The sequence below is a fragment of the Fonsecaea monophora genome, assembly GCF_001642475.1.
Source record: "Fonsecaea monophora strain CBS 269.37 chromosome Unknown Scaff169, whole genome shotgun sequence".
NCBI classification, from domain to species: Eukaryota; Fungi; Ascomycota; class Eurotiomycetes; order Chaetothyriales; family Herpotrichiellaceae; genus Fonsecaea; species Fonsecaea monophora.
In genome coordinates this window covers 1-22,410 of record NW_019174100.1, presented here as the reverse complement: position 1 = coordinate 22,410, position 22,410 = coordinate 1, and the positions used below count along the sequence as shown (strand labels likewise).

Genomic DNA, 22,410 nt, shown 5'->3' with positions numbered 1-22,410 from the left:
ATATGTCTATTTTCGCTGCTTTTTCATCCCGTATCACGTCCAGCATCCTCCAGTAGGCGGCTCAACTTTGTCCCACCCTCACGAGTTATCAATGCTCATACTCCATACGGCCCTTGATAAATGACCAGAATTCCTGCACCAGCTCTCTCTGGCCTTTCTCCGCCGCCCGCACGGCTAGATATTTTCTGTGATCGACAGGGATGTCCCAGGCACCGGGGTTGCCGTCGACGACCAGCCCGCCGGCCTCTGTGAGCACGACCCAGCCGGCGCAGACGTCCCAGGCCCAGCACCCGCCTTCCCAGTAGACGTCGATGGAGCCCTCAGCGACGGCGCACAGGTTGAGGGCGGCGGAACCCAGTGCTCGGGCCGAGTGGACCATGGCGCCGCCTTCGTCCTTGCTGGCGCCCAGGACGGCCCACGTCTCGATCTTGGTGCGCCAGTTCGTCCCCGTCCGGTCGCTACCGTACTCGATCGCCACGACGCACTCGTCCAGCCCGGCCACCGCGCCGGGATATCTCAGGGGCAGCTTCGTGTCGGCCCCGTCTGCCGCCGCCGAAGAAGATACTGACGAAGCCGCGCTTTCTTCTCGCACGATCCGCAGGTAGCTCCCCCGGCCCTTGATCGCGTGGTACAGCTTGCGTGTGAACGGGTTAAACACCACGCCGACGGTGGGCACGCGATTCACCGCGAACCCCAGACTGACGCTCACGTAGGGCCAGCCGTGGACAAAGTTCGTGGTCCCGTCGATCGGGTCGACGATGAAGGTCGGCTCCGGCCCGAGCTTGTTGCCCGGGACGTATGTCTCCTCGCCCATGAACTCGTACGTCGGGTACAGCCGTTTCAGCGTGCTGGAGATGAAGTCCTCGACCGCCTTGTCCGTCTCCGTGACCAGGTCGGCCGAGTTTTTCTTCGTCGACGTGGCCGCTTTCGGCTGCGTGCCGGGGCTGCCGCTGTTCAAGGACAACGACGATGCAGCGGTGATCATGGAGCCCGCCTGCAGGGCGATGGTGATGAGGTTATCCCGCAGGGCGGGGAGGTCGATGTCGTCCATAATTTTCTCCGTACAAAATAACTACCTCGTGGTTGTCGTCCTCGGTTTTAGCGAGTTTGTTGGGTGTTGATAGAGGAGTTTGGGAGGGTCAGCAGATATATACAAGGCACGTTTCTTTCGTCTAGTATATTCTTTTCGTGTTTGTCTGCTTCTTTTGTTGAATTTTGATCAGGCTGTTATGAGGGTCGGATCGCCAATAGGACCAGAGGCTCGTGTCACGCTGCCTGCCATTGGTTGGTTGTCGTTGATGCCCACTCCTTCTCAGATAATACTACAAGTACATGTCCAGATATATCACTCTCGTAAAACTACTTCGTTCCTCGTTTACTCCAAAAGGTGCCATGTAAGTATCATACTAGTTAATCAAACTTTTTGTTTTGGTATATATCTACAGGGTTCAAAACTCTTCTCAGAGAAATGGACATCCCAACACTCCAAGTCAGGTCGAATATATTTACAGAATATTGATCGCTTGCTCGCTCATAAATAGACAGAATATCGCTGGACAAATGAAAATGTGAAATATGTCGTTGACATCATGAAAGGATCCCTTCTGGCGATACTTGATTCGACCGGGCGTCCTCATATCTCGCCTCACCATCACTACTGATATCGCTCACCTCCGATATCTCACTGAGGCTCCGAGGACGGTGTCCCAGGGGCATTGGTATTGCCATCCCAATTGATGAGGCTCCTTGGCCGCCTATTCGCGCAGCATCCCAAGTCAAAGGTTTTCTCTTGATGCTAGGATATTGTCTCTGAGGATTCCGGAATCCAAAAGACAAGGGACGTGTCGACTGGTCCTCGTCGCCCACGCCAAAACCATTTGAACCTCGATCGCTTTGTTGACGCATGCCGAAGGCAAGAACAGGATCATCAAGCGCTCGTCGGTACGCGGATCGATCCAGTCGTTCTTGCCGCCAAGCTTGAAACTTTTCGCGGAGAGGTTTACAGAAGCGGAAGAGAAGAAACAATAAGGCGGCAAAAGCGATAACAGGGAGAATGACTGCTGCGGCAATCTCTCCTGGCGACAGACCTGACCCGCTCGTTGAGTCGGCTGATGTTGACCCAGAGCCTGAATTCCCTCCTGATCCAGAGTTTGACCCAGGACCAGAGCTGGCATCGGTAGGCGACGAGCCACTGCTTTCAGTGGTGGTAGGAACCACGCTGATAGGCGCGCCAGTTGAGCCCGGCGATGGTGAAAGAATGCCAGTAGGCGTTGTCGTCGCTGTGCCAACGGCGGAGTTGGAAGCTGCGTCCGTAGGTGAAGCACTTCCAGTGGACAGCTGTGTATTGCTGAGGGTAACTGTTACAGATCCTGTTCCGGTGAGATCGGTCTGTGTGTTGCTTGATTGGGCAGACGTTGCTGGTGAATCTGCCGAAGGAGTGGAGGAAGCGGAGAGAGCTGTTTGTGTTTGCTCTATCGACGACTCTGGTCCAGAGATGGCTGTCGTGTAGCCGAAGATCTCGCTGGCGACGCTTTTGAGAGGGAGTAGAGGGTTGTATATGTCTCGCTGTAGGGGAATTGCTCTCACCGCGCAATCGACGGTAAGAAGTGGAAAAAGAAATTCAACTCGGCGCATCCTTTGGTCCCCCGAGATTTGCGTTATTATGTCCTTCCCCGATGCTCTCTAGATTGGTGGAAGACGACCAGAGCAATGCTTGAACTGACGGACCCAGAAAATGTAACGCAGACCCGAAAAGCAACCTCTTGGACCTGTAAAGCAATGCGCCTCAAATGGAGGAAATATGAGAAGAAAAGTACATTCAGACACGAGCTCACGCATTGGGCGCGTTCCTTCCATAAGGAAGCTCCCAGAGACTGGGATTTAGTGTACCTGCATAAGGCTTACCACTAGGTGGGCTGTAATATTGCGCAAGCGAATCCATCGCTCGGGGGCTGAGTAGGCGCGAGGTTCGCACCAATGCCTGTTCGCGAGGCTTGTGCCAAACGACAAGCGTTTCAGGAATTTATAGCAAGGCAGAACCTTCGTGGGTGGGCAGGATCTGAGCCGAAGCTTGGAGGAGACCAGGGAAGGTGGTGTTTGATCCCAATTCCTTGTACGCGGTCCATTGCATCCAGTAGCTCGTGTGTGGACGCGGTTGATTGTCATGAAGACCAATCGAAAACTGCGCCCGAACAGAAGGGAGACCGCTGGCCGTCAATGTTCTGTGCTTTCATTCTCGGCAAAGAACAATCACCGTGCGACTGAAGGCACGAGAAAGAATAATGAAGAGGATAAGATGCTGACAATTAGTTGACCATGATCCTTGCTTCACTGGAGGTTGGTGGTGTTAACGAGTACGAGATCCTTGGTACATTGTAGATGCCGGATGTGGAATTGATGACAAGCTCCAGAAGGGGTAGTTAGGCTCGGTAGGAACCGCAGCTGCCGCAGGTGCTGCAGGCAATTGAGCTGCTTTGGCTGCATCGCAGTCAGCAAACAACTTAATACGTTGAATTGTTCCAAACCCTGCAAGAGTCAGCTCTTGTGCTTTCCCAACTATGCGACTTGCTGGTCGTGTAGGAAACTATCTCGTCCGGTCTCATGCAAATGCATCAGCTTATCGTAATGTGGACAAACTGCGACTCCAGTGCCAGCGGACACCCCAGCTTCGTCCTTGTATGTACTCCTCACAGCCGCAAAGATGCTTGTCCCTCTCCTCGAGCGACCCAATCGCAATTTCCGATGACCGCCAAACCATTACATTCCGTCTGAATAATGGCGAGACAGTTTCGCAGAAGCTTTCGCCTACTCCGAAAGCAAACCGTGATAAGCTTGCGGATGCCCTTGCCTCGTTGCTTTCAACATCGGAAACCTCTCGGCCAGATGATCTCCCATTGAAGCGTTCATCAGGGTTGTCATTTGGCACGACCCAATGGCAACTTGATGCCCTCGGCGATGCTATACATCGACACACGGCTCATCCTTCTGTCCGGGAGTGCGATGAGGCGGAACGGTTGATTATGGTCGAGGCTGAGAAAATGAATCATCACCCACACATTAGTCGTGGAAATTTTGGCGGAGAAAACAGATACATGACCATTACATGTACAACCCACAGTCCTCGAGGTCTGAGCGTTCGAGACACCAGGCTTGCACACAAGATTGACGCGATCCTGGGTGCATTCAGCGTCACGGAGCCTGTCAGCCCAGATGGCGCGCAAGATTCGGATGAGATTGAGAAACGGCTGGTCCATCATCGCGAACAAATGATTGCCCTCAACCGGCGGCAAATATCCGAAGCATTGGAAAGTTGCTCCTGCGGTACAGCCAAAGCAAAACCTGCTGCCACCCCAGGCGAATCTTCATGAGACCAGGCATAGCGGCACCCTCGTGGTTCGAAGTTGAAACTCCCCGCTCAAGGAGAACCATACCGCTAGAGAAGGGACCACAGCGAGAACAGCCAATGGTCTCTGCAAAGATCAGCAAGAGAAAAGCAAAAACTCGAGACGAGGTCGTGTCAGAACTATAATGATACTCAAGTTTTGAGGGGACTATCATGAATATGCCAACCTATCCAGTTACCATGCCTGTTCTATGCAACCCAACGCCACGTATGCACCAAGGTATCCCACCGCTTCTCGCTCTTCACAGTGAAATTTACCGATTATGTACAACGAAGCTCGGTTGAGACTTCTTGTCAAATGCTTTCAAGTTTCCGCCAACAGCATGATTCTATTCATCCTTGGCTTCGGCGATCTTCTTTGCCTTCTTCTTTGCCCCTTCGGAAGCACTTCCAATATCGGTACCCAATGCTGCATCCCACCATCGGAAGGAGCTAGCATAGTTCCCTAAGAATTTCTCATGATGGACATCGTGGTGGTCGGCTCCGGCCCAGAAAGGCAAGAGATGATGCAGTGACCATGGAAACTCATATCCAGAGTGCGCGTCAATCGCTTGGAAAAGTCGCCCCACGATCCAGAGGTACATTGTCACGATGTGGAGGTTCTTGGTAAAGGCGCAAAAGACAATGGGGATTCCAACGGTGCCGAATGCGAGAATCATGGTTTCCAGTGGGGAGGCGTATTCAGCGGCAAGCCCAAATGGCGCGCTGTATTGGTGATGCAGCTTGTGAATCATCTTATAAAGTCGAGGCAAGTGGAGGACTCGGTGGAACCAATAGTGCCATGCATCTTCGAGAACGAAGAACAAGGCGATTTGCCAGGCCATGGTATACCACGGAGGGAAGGGAACGGAGGTGGACAAGCCAAAGTATTGTGCCATCGGATGGAAGAGCCAGATTTGAGGGAGTTCGACGGTGAAGTGAGACAGGAGGACCAGTTTGGCGCATGCCCATTGTTCGGAAAGCGTGGGCATTTTGTTCTGGAAGAATTTGGTGTCAGCGACCCAAAGTTCTTGAAACCTCCATCCTGAGAGATATGGGAGGACTTACCGCCTGGATCTTATACCTCCTGAAATAGGGAATCTTGTCCATAATCATGAAAGGGACACACCTCCCAAAGTACACCAGTTCATGCATGGCAAAGCTCATAATGCCCGTCGCTAAAACATCGTTCTGCATGTACGCGTACCATGCTGCCCAGAGCTTCTCAAAGATGTTCAGGTGTACATTGTAGGCGGCAATATCGTTGAAGTAGTCCGTGTAAGTGACGGGTGCGGCGTAGGTTGTGGAATTCCTACAAGAGGTGTGTTAGTTCAGCCAAACTATTGCATTCCAGGAGTGTTTCTTGGATTTTCGGAGAGCATACATCTTGACTGCTCCAACCTCGAAAGCAACAAAGTGTGAGGTAGGAAGAGCGACGGAGAACGAATGACAAGACAACGGCAGACTGGTTGTGGAAGGAGAAGAGAGCAGGGCACGCAGGATAGAGAAAAAAGGTATAAAAAGTCCTCTCGGTCAATAAATTATCTGAATCTCGAATTGAAAGAAGACCCTGAGATTCAGTGGTTTGTTCCGGAAAGCCCTTGTTCGATTGGCAAGGTGGGCTGGCAAGGGAGTTTTATTGGGCAATGTCCTGGTGGCATCACTCGGGCCTGGCGGCTCTGGAGCTTCCGGGTAGGTACCACACAGATGTTTAGGTGGTGGTGCCGGTGGTGGACTGACGCGCAGACAGTCCTAGGGAGCCGGATGTGCTGAGGCGGTGAGTGGTGGGCTTTGAGAGTGGCGTGTTCAGGGGGGGCACCTTGGCGGCTCTGTACCTGATTTTTTGAGAGACGCAGGTGCCAAATCTCCATCAATCAGGAGAGCCGGTGAGATTGGCGAAAGCTTCGTGAGCCACCAAGGTCATCAAACATATCAAACTGTCCAAATATGCCAAGTATTGAAAATAGTTTAGCGTGAGGCTTCGGATTACCATTCTTCCTTCCCGGCGGGATTATCAAATGCCCAGAGGTAGCACCAGCACCACAAGTCGAGAGCCCTAGAGTGACATCACAGCATTAATGAGCACACGCCCTTCGATGGGCCAAAATCTCAGGCACTTCTGGGAGATACATATAAAATGCTATATCACAATCTACTTTACTGCAGATTGTAGCAGAAACAGTAATCTGACGAGGATAGCCTGCTTCCACAATGTCCAAAACCACCACGATCGAACTCACACCTCCAGCTTCGGCCCTGCTTACGCCGCAGCCACCAATAGCCCATAATGATGATGATTATGATGATGGCATTCTGTCTGAAAGGATTCCTGAAACCTCGCCGGGGCAGCCTGTTCTACGGAAAGGCTCTACTGCGGTGATCTTTGTGTCTGTGACTGGCGTTACGGGCATCAGCAGTCTCCTGGCTGGGCTGGTAACCGTGACTCTACCAACACTGGCCAAAGACCTTCATCTTCCAGACTCGGTTCTTCTATGGTACTCGCCCGTCCACCGAATACCCTGTGAAGTCTAAGACTAACTATACGTCGTAGGCCTGCGTCCATCTATGCTCTAACCTGCGGTTGCTCACTGATACTTTCAGGAGCTGTGGCCGACGTGGTAGGCAATCGTTTCATGTATCTGCTAGGATGCCTACTTCAATGCGCATTTACCCTGTCATGTGGACTGGCGCAGGACAGCTTGCAGCTCCTCTTCTTCCGCGCACTGGCTGGCGTTGCAATTGCCTTCTGTCTGCCCTCGGCCGTGAGTCTCATCACGTCGTATTTCCCTCACGGGCGTCGTCGCAATTTTGCGTTTGCAATGATGGGTGCTGGTCAGCCTGTAGGCTTCTCAATCGGCCTTGTCATGGGCGGTATCTTGGCTGATGGCCCGGGTTGGCGTGCCGGATTCTATATTGCAGCCGCCATCAATGCTGTCATTTTCGCATTGGCTGTCACCGGTCTGCCAAAGTCGGCACAGCCAACACGGTTGTCAATCAAAAGGCTGGCGACAGACATTGACTGGCCCGGGGCTTTGATCCTCAGCACTGCGCTAGGTCTCCTCTCTTACGTGTTTGCGTGAGTACCCATCCACATGACGATTTCGAAGGCCGAACTAAAAGAAGATAGTGTCCTGACTGGCAATGTTTCAAGCATAAAGTCACCCACCAACATCGCATGTTTGTCAACGGCAGTGGCTCTGATCCCGGCATTCATCCTGTGGGTTGGCCGACAGGAAAAGCTCAATCGTCCAGCAATCATTCCAAACTCGCTGTGGCGCAATAGGATCTTTACGAGCGTTTGCATCGACGTCTTTTTGGCATGGGGAGCATTCAACGCCACCGAAACCCTACTTACCTTCTTCTTCCAGGATGTTCAGCACCTCAGCGCGACACAGACCTCTCTCCGCTTCCTGCCAGCTCCAGTTGCTGGTGTAGTCACAAATATTATCATGGGTTTGGCGGTGCATAAAGTTCGCGCGGACTGGGCTGTCATCATCACCATGGCCATTTCATCCATTTCACCCCTTCTCGTCGCGATCATGAAGGTCCGTGCGCCTTATTGGGAATATGTTTTCCCCGCTATAGCGTTGAACGCCATAGGACCAGACGTTCTCTTTACCGTTTCGAACTTGGTCATCACTGCCGCATTTCCAGAAAAGACCCAGGCTTTGGCAGGAGGAGTCTTCAACACTGTGGCTCAGATTGGCAAAAGCGTCGGTCTTGCTCTGTCTGCTGTTATCGCCGGAAGTATCACCATGCAGTCCGACTATCAAGATAAACAGGCGCCAAAGGCTCTGATGGAAGGATATAGAGCAGCCTTCTGGTTCTGCTTAGCTGTGACGTCGAGCACCCTTGTAGTGAGCCTCTGGGGATTGAGGAACATTGGAAAAATCGGGCTTAAGCGAGAGTGAGACTCTCAGTGTCTCTCACAGACCTGGACCTGGGGTACCTCGTATGGATATATATGCCAAAAGCCTCACGTTTTCCAGACCGCGGGCTATTCGAACCCTCTGGTCACTGCAACCTTTCCCACATACGGCCACTGCATATTTCACGTACATGCAAGCGTAGATACAGTACCTGGTACCTTGTACATTGTGATATGGTGTACCACACATGTCGAATTCCACTGTTGGAGACTCGTTCCTTTTTATGCCGGACGACCGCGGCTCCGGATCCATCCTACAGTTGGTAAAGTCTGCGTGTCATGTGCTGGGCCCTAGATGCTACACGTGGGTGTCCTGCTCACAAGCATTGGCATATCTGGGCATGCAATATTTCTTATCTGGCTTCATCCTCGACCATCACCTTGCAGCCGGCCGCCCGCCCCTGGGAAATGGCCGGTCATCCTATGTACACGAACCGATGACGCCCCTCTAATTCTGGGATCACCGCTTTGCTGCTTCTGTTAGGCGGGGTCGAGGGGTAGGAGATCACGGATAATAGTCTCGCTCTCTCCCACGACAGCAAAGACAAGAGACAGGTCAAGAAGAAGTGGCAAAGTCTAAATATACTTAGTTCGAGGGACCTGCAAGAGAACGCTACTTGTGGTGTGACTACAACACTCACAAGTTCTCGGCCCTTTCTTGACGTCCAACTCGCCCAGATACCTCTTCGAAAGTAGGATTACTCTCGCATCTCATCAGCAATACTGCTCCTTGCGTGATCTTGGGGCGCTTCTCCATCATGTCCATCAAGGAGCCAAAGTCGACCTTCGACCGGGACCCTCAGTCACAGACACAGTCGTCGCGACCTGCGAGCATTTTCTCGGCGCAATCCATTGACACACTTGTCACTGACCAGAGATACCGAGGGTTCCCCTCCGAGCAAGCTTACCTTGATGCCCTCAAAGAATGGGCCCAATCAAAACTGTACTATGAGAACGACGAACAACTACAAGGTTTCTACGGCACCAAAACTGTGGATGATATCCTCCACAAACAGGGGACTACCAGGGGTGCGAAGAAGAGTGTGCGAGATCAGAGGAGAGCGACGGTGGCCCCTCAACTTCCAACCCTCGACGAGCACAATGGGAGTAACACAAACCTGTCCAGAGAGAATTCCGCTGCGGCCAGTGCTGAAGCGACGGAGACGCCACCAGAAGGGAAAAGCAGCAGACTGAAACGAGTCTTCACGCGGCGGAAGTCCGCCGTATGAGCAGCCAGGAGATAACGGCGCCAAAGAACCATGTTATGTATTCTTCAGAGATCTGCACACTGGGAGTGTAAGCAGATATCACTGTCGAGACAGAGAAGCACGGACCGAGGATCGACAAGGGATATATCTGCAAGGGTGATTTATATACGTATCATCACATACTATTGCATTGCATGTCACGCCAGCCTCACTACTGCCCGTCATCTTCCACTAGGCATGGTGGTATGTGGTGTTGGGGCCGAGGACTGTTGCTTGCTCGGCTACCCGACATTCCTTCTGTACCATCCGTTGAAGCTCCCCCTCTATTTCTTCCGAGAGTCAATTTCCGTGCGGTGATGTGTTGAACGTTCTGCATTTTCAACTTTGAGCACTATCTGAACTCATGCCTATAGCCTGATGGGTAACACCACTCTCACTTCTCCACACTTCAGCCTCGACGCAGGATCCTTTAGCTGTGTATATACAGAGCCTGTATGCTGTGCGCAAGGCCAGAGAAAGAGCATCAAGTCTCAAGTGAAGTTGTGACAGTTGTGAAGAGAAACCCCATCACACTTGTCTCGAACAATCAGCCATCTACTCAGCATTCGAGCAAGACTCTGCTGTCCAACGAAAACGACCAGGGAAGCGAGAGATGACTGGTTCCCCCAATGCCATGCCTTGTTTAAGAGCAACAATATGGCATCGAGGAATCGGCTCCTGTCTGGAAATGTGTTCCAGGGTTGTTCCAGAAAGCTGTGCCGCCCCAATTGCGACAATCCAATGCCTGGTAGTTATCATCAGTTACTCAGCATATACGAAGTGCCGAGCCCGGCCACGCTCCAAAAGGGCCAGATGCAGCGTCTCGAAGAGCCATGGAAATCCAACGCAAAAGGTGGTCAAATCGCGTAATCCCCAACCACATTCAGCCATGTCCCAGGGGTTTACAGGCGCATGGGCAAATGCTACTCAAACTTTCGGCCCCTGCTCCCAAGCGAACAATGCGGCGATAAGGCCAATCCTTGAGGAGTCAGCAGGCGAGTCAGGCGATGTACGCATCGAGAAAGCTCCCCCTAAAACATCTCGACCAAATAAAATCTTGGGACAAACATCCATCTCTCGCCAGTTTTTCAGCTAGAAGAAGAAACAGCAAATAACTCGGTACAGGGCCCCGCCATCCTCGTCCCAACTCCACAGTTCACACTATCTGAGGTGAAGCTTTCTTTTCGAATGAGTGCGAGTCTATACAATGAGATCCCCACCATGGCCGAGGCATCAACACCCAAGTCTGGCTTCCCAAGCGATCTGCTATGGGTCAACCATGATGCGCGGAACATGAAAGCGCAGCCCCACCGTCAGCGCGTCTTCAGCCACATCCAACAACGATACCGACCATGGCAGAGACGCGATTCCGCCCTAAAGCTTAGAAAGAGCGTGAAACTGCCGACAACACCAGGTTCTCGGGAACAATCCTCTGAGAGCGAGGAAGACCGCTCAGAGTGGTCGGTGAGGATATGTTCCGTGGCCAAGTACTGGTTGACATACTGATGATGTTGCTCTACAGGGCACTTCTCCAGCCTCGTCGTGCCTTTCATACGGTTCGGACCCTCTGATAAGCTCGGACACGAGTCCAAGGTTTGTCGCGTGTGATGTCAAGCTGTTTTCAGGGAATTCCGATCCATTTAACGCTTATCCCGTGCCAATATCCCCACGAGTCAATGACATCTTGAGATTCTATCGGGACATTGTCATACCAACCCAATATCACACCGGTCCCGACGGATGGAGAACGCTCGACGCCGCCATGGACGACTGGAGAGATGTCGTCCGGTCACTGAATGAGAAGGGTGGCGCGCTGGGATTTCTCGCGCGATGGGCACAGGTCGCATCCAACGTCACCGACAATCCCGAGCTTGCCGTCCAGAGTCTCCGTTTCCGTTCCCAGAGCACCTCCATGCTCCTTCGGAAGATACAGCGGGGTTCGGGACTCGTCTCGCAGTCGAACTACTGGCATGTCATAACGCTGTACATGGCCGAGGCGCAAGCCGGAAACGCGGACGGGGCGTGGCTCCATGCCACAATGCTGTCTCGGGCGTTGAAGTACGAGAGCGAACACGGGCACGTCGACATCACGTCCCTGCGATCCTTCATGTACAATGAAGCCTGCGCGTGCTGCATGTTCCTACGCAAGCCTGTTCTCGACTACGACGACTGGATTCCGGAGGTGTTCAAGATCCCGTGGGCGGAAGGCAGAAAGGAATTGGCGGCCATGCCGCTGTCGTTCTCTACGGTTCTTGATCCCTCGGTTGAAGACGACTTTCTCATGGACATGTTCGTCCAGGAGCGCGAAAGCCTTGCGGTCTGGAGACACGGTTCTGAGAGAGGCGACGGACTGTCTCCCGCGGTGTTTACGTGGTGGTGTTCGAACCACTTGGTCAAGCACACGCGGCTGTTGAAGTACGCGCTGGACCTTCTCGAGTCGAATGGAGGCAAGGACGCACAATCCCACCGTCACAAGAAGAATGCCTATCTCGCCCTGACCGCAGTCTACTGGGCGCGGCTGATTGCCGGGGACGAGACCCTCCTCGGAAAGGAAATGTACCAGACCAAGACGCCCCTGCGGAGACTGACGCGGCAGCTCCTCGAAAAGGAGCAGGCGGTCATGGACTTTACGGGGTCGATGAAATACGCCAACGCGCGACTGTGGGCGCTGTACGTCGGTGCGCAGGCTGAACATGACTACCTGGGCTTGAGGAGGTGTGGCGACAATGAGACCTGGTTCAGCGACCAGTTCTCCCTCCTGGCTGCGCGGATGAACTTGTCGTCGTGGGAACATGTTCGCTCGATCCTGGATGGGTTTTTGGATTGCGACGTCGTCGAACCTGATGGGTGCAAGTTTGTGCCCGCACTGCTCTCACATCTGCCGACAATCGCGGAGGGTGACGGTCGGCGATGTTCCAAGACATGATGGCCAGATCCGGTTCGAGTAGCAGTTGATCTTATCCACGACAGACGCTGGCTGGCAAGACCAGGCGGAGCATTGTCAGAAATGGCCACGATATCGAAGGAATGCAGCACCGACATGCGTTCACTTCCGACCGATATCCCGGCGCTGGTGGTCCGGTCGAGCCAGCGATCGGGTCTGAATTTCACAGCGTCTTACTGACTACGGTGCGGTCGAACATGAGGTCCAGACAGATACGCCCATGGTGCCGGTTGGAGAAACTTCCCAGCAATCACGACACGACGCTTTCAGGCTCCTATCTTTCTATGGAGAGGCGGTGGGAACGTTGCACTCACATCGCATCGTCTCCCCGTAACTTTAGCGCGACAGACCACCTTGTCTGTCTCGACGAGTCTTTCGCCGCTGGTCGCATATTGCTCTGCATGGAGCGTCTCGGAGATCTCGCATCGAAGCGCAGATTCCGCACTGGCCTCAGGATGCTCGAGCTGGTGATTGACGATCGCGGCCAGGCTATGTAGCGAAGGCTAGCCCCGGTCTTGAAGTCAAGCCATGTCGCTCGACAACATACGACCGCTTTGCAGGGAGACCAAGAGTCTCTTTCTCGAGGATTTCTTGGATGTACCTACCAAGAACCCCTTTATCGTGTCCCACAGAACTCGATGGAGAGGTTTTCTGCGGAGGTCACACACACACATCCCCAACAAGGTCGTCCGTCACCGTCGCGGTCCGCTGGGATCGACCTCCATGATTCCATGAAGCCTTCACATCAGAGTCGAGGATTTTGTTCCCCTACTCTATTTTCCGGCCGCGCATCCCCCGATGGGAGCCACGATCTATCGACTTCCAGCTGACGAGTTGATTCATGCAGGAGAAGTGGAAACGGCTATCGTTATCGGTCCCAAGGAGAAGGGAAGATGATTTGTTCGACAATAAAGTTCCATGCCATATACACAACCGCGAGGACCATGTCTAATTTAGCAACTCCGACGTCCTGTTACAAGGAGCATGCATTGTACCAATAGATACCGAGTTCACAATCCAAACTCACCCTTTGTTCTTCGAAACCTTTTCTCTACCTGCCCTGTTTGTGTGTCATGCAGGCCCTCTCACCCTGTACCGCGTACAGTATCGCCCATACAATATCGCCATTATCGCCTCACTTACCCTGCCCCCCTCCCTGAGCCTTCACCTTCTTCTGCTGCTCCAGCGTCTTGACCGGACTATCCCTCGGGTCGCGATACTCTGTCGACGGATCACCCTGCCTCCGCGCCTCGGTGATGGCGGCGTTTCCCGACGCGGCCGGCTTGGTGCTGTGGAAGAGGTAGTAGAAGGGCACAAAGGCCAGGACGCAGCCGATTGCGATTCTGTGTTTGCGTTAATCTCACGTATAGGACATCTGTATAAGAACCCTGTGTCTGTATATGTGTATGTGTGTAGAAGGTGCGGATCTTACAGTGGTACCCTGCTGTTATATGTCCCGGGGACGTTGGGACGGGTGGATGTGGACGCATAGGTTCTTTGGGCGTGTCTTGATGCAGTGCGAGAAGTCTGGAGTGATTGTGAGGGGACAGGGTTGAAGAGAGGCTTGAGGGTCTGGAGGCGCGGCTTCGAGCTGCCATAGCGATGGTGGTGGTGGTGGTGGTGGTGGTGGTTGTTGTCGATGTCAATGTCAACAGGTTTCACAATGATCTGATGGTCGATGGTCTGTCTCCCCTTGAACACAACCAATACATAAGCGATCTTGAGACTTGTTTCTTTCTCTTTGTCTCTTAAGTTTTCTGTCTGTCTCTTCCTCTGTTTCTGTCTCTCTGTCTCTCCGTGTTGACATCACCTCGCCTCACCTTCTCTCACCTTTTTCTCCTTACCATTTTTTGGGCCATAAACCCAATCATTAATCCTGCGTCACCAGCGTCATCAACCCTACCTAGGCATTCGCAGCAATTCATATTTGAACGTCATGTCTCTCGATCGTTTACATCATGACTTTGGAGATTTGCTTTCCACACGAACTCAACACCCCAGAGCAGAGCTTGTGAACCCCTACCTTGCCTTGGGTACAGAATGTGAGAGGCAAGCGAGATGGGGAAATCATGGATCGAATCTTAATGGCAAGAGCCTCAAATCGCCGATCTGGGCGGTGGCCAACCACCCGCAGCGCCAGCCCTCCTCCAACCAAGCCCCTTCCCTAAGAGTACCTAGTAGTCGGTACTTGTACTTGTAGGTGCTCGGGAATCGGGGCGAGTACCCCCTCGTACGGCTCCGAGTAGAGAAATTAACAAAGTCTGGGGTTGGGGTCGCTTGCAGAGAGGACCATGCCTACTTACGGAGTACTTACATAGGGGCTGTGGTGCCTACTCGGCATAGGAAATCCTAGTCGTGGCTGTTGAGCTGAGAGGTGGAGTTGGAGTTGGAGTTGGAGACCCCTCCGAGTACCTGCCTATCGCCCCAGTATGCCAGGATGTCCAAGTACGAGGCAGGTACTTGTACTTGTACTAACCAAGCCACCAGAACCACCTCCATCCGCCTAACTACCACGGCCAACTACTACTAGCAGACTAGGTGCTGCAGCTGGCTCCCTAGGTACCTACTAATAAGATTCAGAGCCCCAACCAACGTTGCCACCATGCAAGTGCCATGAGGCGCCATGCTCTTGCTTTCTTCATGCACCATCCGGGCCGCACAGAGGGTAAGCAGCCTGCGGAATACGAAGTCCCCTCCCCACTGGTGACCCGCGCTTAGAGTACGTACAGTACAAGTAGAAGGGGCTAGGTCTCCTAGAGATGTACCTATGTAGGGGTGTTTGTAGTCAGAGCATGAATTTGTACGAATATCTCGTACCTGTGAGTGCATACCTACGTACGGAGTATCGAGCACCTACAACATATAGAACTCATACACAGCATGAAGTATAAGGATATCCCTGTAAAGTATATGTGGATGAAGAGGGGAACCTATTATTGTACCGACTCGCCGAGGTGACCAAGGTTTGTGCCTTGGGTGCGTGGTTTCGTGTGTGGCACACGCCTTTGTCGATTGTCGATCACAGACAGGCCCCGGGCGGAGATGTGATTCCCATGATTCCCCCTTTTTCCCATTGTTTGCCACTCACCTACTTAGCAAAAAGGGCAAAGGGAAGGGATGCAATTCCTTCACTACCTATGCAACTTATGAACATGGTCATCATTTTCAAGTAGGTAAAACTGTTTCAGCTGGGCGTCTTCGAGGACCTGAGGAGGAATGAGTGGGAAAGACCTACTAGCCGTGCCCGTGCCAGTCTAGCGACCCTCTTCTCGTATACAAAACAAAGCACTTTGACACTTGGTCAAGCACGCTTTTGTCTTCAAAACAAGGGGCGAAGTGGAAAAACCGCGCCCCCTTTGCCCAAATCATCCCAACCCCAAAAAAGTCCAACAGGCGAACGGACTGTCGAAGCGGGAGGAAGGGGGGAGCTACGCTGCATACAGTAGCGTCTGAACTTGTACGTAGCGTGCGTCGCCGAGGTCATGAGGTTTTAGGTACCTACTTGAGAGGTGCCATGCCATGCTATTATTGCTACGGCACCGCCGGGACGGACGAGTCCAAGTGCCAGTGCAAGTGCCAGCACCAGTACCTGGACCTAGGGAGGACCGAAGGAGCAGTGGAGTCAGGGACGAGATGGTTGTTCCGTCTAGTTCAAATACCAAAATCGAGATACGAGTCAGAATCCACCCGTTGGGCTAGAAAAGGCATCGAGATCAAGGTTTTTGTACTCGTAATCATTTTGCCATGCTTTCTGGGAGTGGGAAAGGCAAAGGAAGGGAGGAGAATCAATTTTCTAGGCAAGTACGAGGCACGTCCCTCTGCGAGTAACGAGTGAGCGAGTCCTCAAAGTGACACCATTTAGGAGTACAAGTATGTAGGTAGACCCCTGAGCCTTGGGCCTTTAGCTCTGGGAGGTAAAGACAAGATGCTTCTATACAAGTCTGGCAAGGATGGCCACGATGGCCAGCTTTCAATGCCTTATCATCAACCCCCCAACCCAATCCGTCCGCCTCGCCTCGGTGTCTGGACTCTGGAGTAAGTTCGCACGGCCAAGGTCACGACGACTTCGCAAGGATCGGGCCAAAAGAAAAACGCCACTGATCTTGTTGCAAGATTTGAACAAATCCTGGCAATTGGGCAATTGGCGATTCCCTGGCCAAACGAGACCAAGACCCCCCAGGACCTCAAGACATGGGAATATTCCTTTCCATTTCTTTCCCCCGGATCAGTTGGTGGGGCCTGAGTTTAGGAGGTGTTTTTGAGTTTTTCTCTCTTCACGTCCATTCGTCCCATGCTATATCGAGAATAGCTGATTGGATTTGACTTTTGTTAGTTCAGGCACAGCTTGGCCGTCTCAACAGCTTGACAACGGTGGATCGCCGTCTGTTCCAGACTCTGTTCCTCTCCAGACGCGCCAGGCACGCCAGGATAACCCAGCATAGAATGGTTCCATATGAGTATTTTTGAGGTCTCGTGCAGAGACACAGGACTGGTGCTTGGACACGAGCTCGTCTTTTGTCTGTGGCATTCAATGTGAGGAAGAGGTGGATACGTCTTCTGAGCCGAATTGGGTGGGAGGAATGTTCTATCATCCAGCACATCCTGTGAGGCTACCAAGCACCTTTTATTCGTACTTGACCATATTTTATGCTGGTGCCGCTTGGAACCGCGCATGCCGCGTTACCTAGTAGTAGTGATGATGAACAAACCACGCGGAACACACGGAGCACTACTACTCCATAGGTATGGATTCATGACTACGAGCACTTGTACATAGGTACGTGTACCCGACCCGAGTCTTGACTCCTGTGTCCCGTGCACCTCGTATCTATGTACGTACACACACACAGATCCATGTCGCGGAAACTTGCCTGATCAAAGAGAAGGGATTGGAAAAACTCACTCAAAGGAGGCATATCAGTCATTATTACTTTTTATTATCAACACAACCAAGCCATTGTTATCGTATCCAGCTGCACGTCTCAATAACAACTAATAAGTAAGACCCCTCTCAAATTAAAAGGTTTATGCACAGCTGGACAAGCACACCAGGCACCAGACACTAACCTCGAGTCGTTCTCGAGCTTAGTACCTAGGAGCTGGGAGCGAGCGTGGCGCCTTTGTCTCGCTTGAGCTGTGCGTCGGTCCCCCCTTGAAACCTGGAGTCGCAATCGCAATCGGGATCGTAATCGAAATCGAGCGGCTTCACGAGAAGTAGAGAACCTCGTACCTTTCTTAGCAGTAGTTTTCAGCGCCGATGGCTTTTTTGGCGCTTCTGGCTTCCGAGCGAATTTGTACGTAAAATACGGATTGGCAACGGCAATAATGGCGAGCACGAATCCACCTGCCCTACCCATCCGTGTGTGCTTTGATCATTGTACTCATTCGCACGAGGTACCTTGGAACCTAGTATCACTGGGAAAAAAAAAAAATCTAATTTATGCTCATGTCCGTGTGGCTTGCATGCGGCCATGCAGGATCTTCAATAATCAACAGGGATCCTCTCTCCCTTCCCGAGTCCCCCAGGAGTTCGTCAGGACCCAAAGGACCCACACAACCAGAAAAATGCGCCCCAACTGTCAATTGTCAAAAAACTGTCAACCACGTTTTTTGATGTCCTGGAGTTTCTTGGGAGAAAGATAGTGCTCGGAATAAAGTCTGTGTGGTGTTCCGCTGGCACATGGCACTGACATGTGGCATGTGGCATATGACAGATGCAGTACGTACAGTGTCACTGTGCACATACATGTACGTACATGGTCCTGCGTACTCGTATGTCTGCCCTAGGTACTGAGATGAAAGAGATGCTGAGGCTAACGAATTACATGGGTAGGTAGATCATCCATTCTTCATCACGATTGAACTACCTACTCGTCCCTAGACCTCATCCCTACTCCGTCGCATCTCTGAACCCCGGCACCCTGGTTCCTGGCCTGGCTGGTTCGTCTCTCGTCCCTCACCCCTCGTCCATTGTCCCTCCGCTCATTCCCCACTCGCCCAAAAAGGGAATAGATGTGACCCTGACTGGAGGAGGGAGGATTTTGTGGGCTGGCTGGGTAGCTACTCAGAGTTAGTTTGGTCCCTGGGTAACTCGTCCAAGTACCAAGTAGTTGCCTCAGATATCGTCTCGGGGCAGGTGTGACCAACTAAAGTTCAAGGATCTACCAGTCGGTCTTGTTTAGAAAGCCCTCGGTGGCCCTAGTATTAGTGGGACAGAGAACCTTTTTTTGGTTGTTGGTGGCTTCGTGCTTTGTGCTCGTGCCATTGCCTTTTGCTTTGGTGCTACGTACCACCAGGCCCCAAGGCACCAAGCAACCAAGAAGTAGGTACCTAGGTAGGTACGTTTTGACCGTTTCCAACAATGGGATTGGCTTGCCTGCTGCATGCCATTATTATTATCATTATGGTGGTACCAGGAACCAGGGCCCGGGACCTAGGGTCTACCTAGGTAGGTAGGGGGCAAAGGGCCGCCCTCGATGCCGCGAACCGTCAACAGTAGTTCGTCTGAGAAAGTGGATTTCGAGGAGAGACTGCGTTTCTCTTTCCCGTGTGTCGAATCTTCTGGTCCCTCTTCAGCTTTCGAATACGAGGAGAGAGGAGGGGGGGGGGAAAATGGGAAATGATGGGAAATAAAGACGTGCGTGTGCGAACTTCATCCTGTATCCGCCTTTCTTCCCTTACCCCCTCCAGAATACCTGTTGACATGAAAGACATCTTGATTTCTTTCTCCATCCATTGAATGTTTTGTTTATAACAGACAGGTACCTACCTGTTTCTCCCCCTGCCCCGTCTCTCCCCGTCTGAGATCAAAAGGACTCGCTGTGCGCGTGACACTCCCACCCTCTCGCCATGGCGCCCAAAAAGGGGAAGGAGTCTCTTCTGGACCTCTGTAACCGGGCGACGACGTTGGGGAACAGCGTGTCGGTGCGCATGCTGGAGTATCTCAGCAGTGTCAAGGAGCCACCCCATGGTTTCCGCGAGCTGGCCACAAACTTCCTCGACATCTGTCGCGTCCTGTGTTCCATCGAAGCAGGTCTGACCGAAGCTTCGCGCTCGCACGGCTCATTCCCCAGTGACATGCAACAGGAACTCGACAAAAAGTTTCGCCAGGCTAATGACGACTTCATCGTCTTGAACCAGATGCTGATCAAGTTCCTCGAGTATGAGAAGAAGGGCGGCTTGGGCAAGCTCAGGAAAGGTTGGCACATGATGTTTGCCGACACTGACATCCACAAGATGCGGGACTCGCTGGCGAAGAGCCGCGATGCCCTGGGCATGAGCGCCATGGTCTTCAGATGGTATCTCGGCGACGCAAAGGCCGATGCCTCTGTTGGCATTGGGTACACGGGTCTGGCTGCCGTCCTCGAGCGCATGGGGCCCAGCATCAGGCACACCCCGTCGACTTCTGTCAGGCCTCCTGCTCTTGCGCCTCCTCCTCTTTCAGAAGCACCGGATCTTCTGCCACCACTCCCGTCTATTCCGTTGACCGAGCGCACATCAGACTCCAACTTTCTCTCACGTATCGGCGAGGATCCGGATACCCTGACTGCCATCCCTCAGAGGCAGAGCTTCAGCCGCCCAGCGCCGAGCACCAGGTCCAGCAAGCTCACGGTCAATTCCGCCAACAGAGAAAGAGAGATGCAAATGATGAGCAGCGAGAGTTCTCGAACCGAGGTCGTCGGCGAGGATCATGTCTCGATCAAAACGGCAGATTCATTCGCCCAGATCGAGGATATGATCCACGAGATCGGTCTGGACAAGCACTCGTCGCCTATTGCGCGCGTGAAAGCCGACCCTGCGACTGTCCCGAGATGGACACCCAAGCAAACGTCGGGTGCCAATTCTGCCGCTCTCAAATCGTCGTTGCTGAATGCCGTTCAACAGAAGAAGCACAAGATGATTGAGCAGTTGCTGGACTGCGGTGTCCCTCCTGACGGCGAGGACGGGGTCAACCTTCTCCGAGAGGCTGTTCTTCACCAGGATGTCGAGACAATCCGGCTCTTACTCCTCTTCGGAGCCGATCCCAATGGCCTGGACAGGCTCAAATTCAGTCCTCTTTTGTCCGCTACCGAGCTGTCGTTTTTTGAAGCCGCCAAAATGCTTCTGAAATATGGAGCTGACCCCAATCTTCCCGCCGGCCCAGAGGGAGAGTGCCCCCTCGCTATGGCCGTCATGGAGAACAAGCTGGACTTTGTACAACTGTATCTCACCTACGGTGGAGACACCAACCTCAACACCGCCGATGGAAATACGCTTCTCATCAAGGCCATCAACAAAACCAACCCGAAGAAGTTGGCCGAGCTTCTCGTCGACTACGGCAGTGATGTGAACGGGAAGAATGGCGAGGGAGAGACGCCCCTTTTCACCGCGATTCAGGCGCGCCGGATCGACATTATGATCTTCCTCCTCGATCACTCGGCCGATCCCAACTTGCCTGGGCCCAAGCACCTGTTGTGGCCTGCGATCTCCCAGCCAAAGGCCCTCCAGCTGCTGCTCTCTAGAGGAGCTGACTACAAAAAGTGTCCCGGACTTCTCGAACTGGCCACCAGCATCAACAACCTGGAGTCGGTCACGACGTTGCTCAAAGCCGGGGTCGACCCCAACGCCAAAAAGGATGGGGTGTACACGCCGCTCTGTTCTGCCATTCGTGACAATCGAGGCGAGCTGGTGTCACTGCTCCTGGCCAACGGAGCCGATCCCAACCTGACGGCATCGGAATACCCGACGTTCAAGTGCGTGACTCACGACCGCACGCATCTGCTTCCTCAGCTTGTCGCGGCGGGCGCGAACCTGCACAAGCCCAAAGGCATCATCGAGAAAGCCGTGGCCCACAACAACAAGGACGCGCTCATGTACTTGCTCGACCAGCACGTCAGCCCCAACGACCGGAGCGCTGAAGGGTATACGCCTCTGACCACGGCAATCCGCGACGAGAGACTGGACTTTGTCGACATTCTCCTCGCCAACGGCGCCGACCCGGGGATCCGAGGTCAGGACTGGCCCATCTGCATGGCGGTGAAGAGACCCGAAATCCTGCGCAAGCTTCTGCCCTCGGTGTCCAACCCCCGGGCAGTCAAAGGGGTGCTGGAGATGGCCGTGGTCGCCAACCAGCTCGAAAGCATCAAGTTGCTGCTGAAAGCCGGGGTCAACGTCGAGGACAAGAACGGCGGCGTCTTCTCGCCTCTGACCACGGCCATCCGAGAGGACCGCAAGGAGATTGTCCGCTTCCTGCTCGACGAGGCGGGCGCCGACGTCAACGCCCCCGGCGAGCACCTCCCCATCATCAAGGCCATCCGGCGCTTCCGCAACGGCGACACTGAGATTCTGGAGATGCTGCTCGCGCGAGGCGCCGACGTCAATCTCATGTACCGGGGCTGGAACGCAGTGCTCCAGGCGGTCGAGAACGGCGACGCCAAGATCCTGAAGCTCCTTGTAGAGAGGGGCGGGGGTGTCGACCTCGAAGCGAGAGACGAGTCGGGAAGGACGGTCATGGACATTGTGAATGGACGGGGATGGGACGAGGCTGTGACGATCCTCCTGGGTGGATCGGGAGGAGAGAGTCCGTGAAGCGAAAATGAAAGCGGAAGCGGAAGCGGAAAGGGAAAGAATGATGTGATGAGATGAGGGCAGAACTCTCGGATTTACTGGACGATACCTAGGTATATTAGGGGAGGTTGATTTCTTTTTGCACACACACACACACACACACACACACACACACACACACACACACACACACACACACACACACACACACACGCAGGCGAGGAGAAGGGGAGAGGGGGAGGGGGGAGGGAGAGAGACACAGACAGAGGACATGTAAGGGCTAGGGGTAGCGCGCGATCAGATGTTTGTGTGATTGAAATCATGAGATCCGAGGTGTGTGTGTGATACCAACGGACGGACACCG

At 53.2% G+C, this 22,410-nt stretch overlaps 9 protein-coding genes across 9 annotated transcripts; 5 read left to right on the top strand and 4 right to left on the bottom strand.

Annotated features, from left to right (window-relative positions):
- Nucleotides 1-88: 88 nt before the first annotated feature.
- AYO21_11598 (hypothetical protein) lies at nucleotides 89-1,051 on the bottom strand (the record flags this gene model as incomplete). Its single annotated transcript, XM_022661485.1, has 1 exon — nucleotides 89-1,051. The coding sequence occupies one exon, from the start codon at nucleotides 1,049-1,051 to the stop codon at nucleotides 89-91; it is 963 nt and encodes a 320-aa protein (XP_022506203.1).
- Nucleotides 1,052-1,587: 536 nt separating this feature from the next.
- Nucleotides 1,588-2,634, bottom strand: AYO21_11597 (hypothetical protein; the record flags this gene model as incomplete). Its single annotated transcript, XM_022661484.1, has 1 exon — nucleotides 1,588-2,634. One exon carries the CDS (start codon nucleotides 2,632-2,634, stop codon nucleotides 1,588-1,590), a length of 1,047 nt encoding a protein of 348 aa, XP_022506202.1.
- Nucleotides 2,635-3,557: 923 nt separating this feature from the next.
- On the top strand, nucleotides 3,558-4,367 carry AYO21_11596 (hypothetical protein; the record flags this gene model as incomplete). The annotated part of the gene is made up of 1 exon (XM_022661483.1): nucleotides 3,558-4,367. The coding sequence occupies one exon, from the start codon at nucleotides 3,558-3,560 to the stop codon at nucleotides 4,365-4,367; it is 810 nt and encodes a 269-aa protein (XP_022506201.1).
- Nucleotides 4,368-4,731: 364 nt separating this feature from the next.
- AYO21_11595 (hypothetical protein) lies at nucleotides 4,732-6,457 on the bottom strand (the record flags this gene model as incomplete). The annotated part of the gene is made up of 3 exons (XM_022661482.1): nucleotides 4,732-5,379; nucleotides 5,450-5,693; nucleotides 6,453-6,457. 3 exons carry the CDS (start codon nucleotides 6,455-6,457, stop codon nucleotides 4,732-4,734), a joined length of 897 nt encoding a protein of 298 aa, XP_022506200.1.
- A 135-nt stretch (nucleotides 6,458-6,592) lies between these two features.
- Nucleotides 6,593-8,292, top strand: AYO21_11594 (hypothetical protein; the record flags this gene model as incomplete). The annotated part of the gene is made up of 3 exons (XM_022661481.1): nucleotides 6,593-6,876; nucleotides 6,933-7,457; nucleotides 7,509-8,292. 3 exons carry the CDS (start codon nucleotides 6,593-6,595, stop codon nucleotides 8,290-8,292), a joined length of 1,593 nt encoding a protein of 530 aa, XP_022506199.1.
- A 775-nt stretch (nucleotides 8,293-9,067) lies between these two features.
- AYO21_11593 (hypothetical protein) lies at nucleotides 9,068-9,538 on the top strand (the record flags this gene model as incomplete). The annotated part of the gene is made up of 1 exon (XM_022661480.1): nucleotides 9,068-9,538. One exon carries the CDS (start codon nucleotides 9,068-9,070, stop codon nucleotides 9,536-9,538), a length of 471 nt encoding a protein of 156 aa, XP_022506198.1.
- A 1,239-nt stretch (nucleotides 9,539-10,777) lies between these two features.
- Nucleotides 10,778-12,482, top strand: AYO21_11592 (hypothetical protein; the record flags this gene model as incomplete). Its single annotated transcript, XM_022661479.1, has 2 exons — nucleotides 10,778-11,020; nucleotides 11,079-12,482. 2 exons carry the CDS (start codon nucleotides 10,778-10,780, stop codon nucleotides 12,480-12,482), a joined length of 1,647 nt encoding a protein of 548 aa, XP_022506197.1.
- Nucleotides 12,483-13,585: 1,103 nt separating this feature from the next.
- AYO21_11591 (hypothetical protein) lies at nucleotides 13,586-14,098 on the bottom strand (the record flags this gene model as incomplete). Its single annotated transcript, XM_022661478.1, has 3 exons — nucleotides 13,586-13,590; nucleotides 13,644-13,843; nucleotides 13,941-14,098. The coding sequence occupies 3 exons, from the start codon at nucleotides 14,096-14,098 to the stop codon at nucleotides 13,586-13,588; spliced, it is 363 nt and encodes a 120-aa protein (XP_022506196.1).
- A 5,251-nt stretch (nucleotides 14,099-19,349) lies between these two features.
- AYO21_11590 (hypothetical protein) lies at nucleotides 19,350-22,067 on the top strand (the record flags this gene model as incomplete). Its single annotated transcript, XM_022661477.1, has 1 exon — nucleotides 19,350-22,067. The coding sequence occupies one exon, from the start codon at nucleotides 19,350-19,352 to the stop codon at nucleotides 22,065-22,067; it is 2,718 nt and encodes a 905-aa protein (XP_022506195.1).
- Nucleotides 22,068-22,410: the final 343 nt, after the last annotated feature.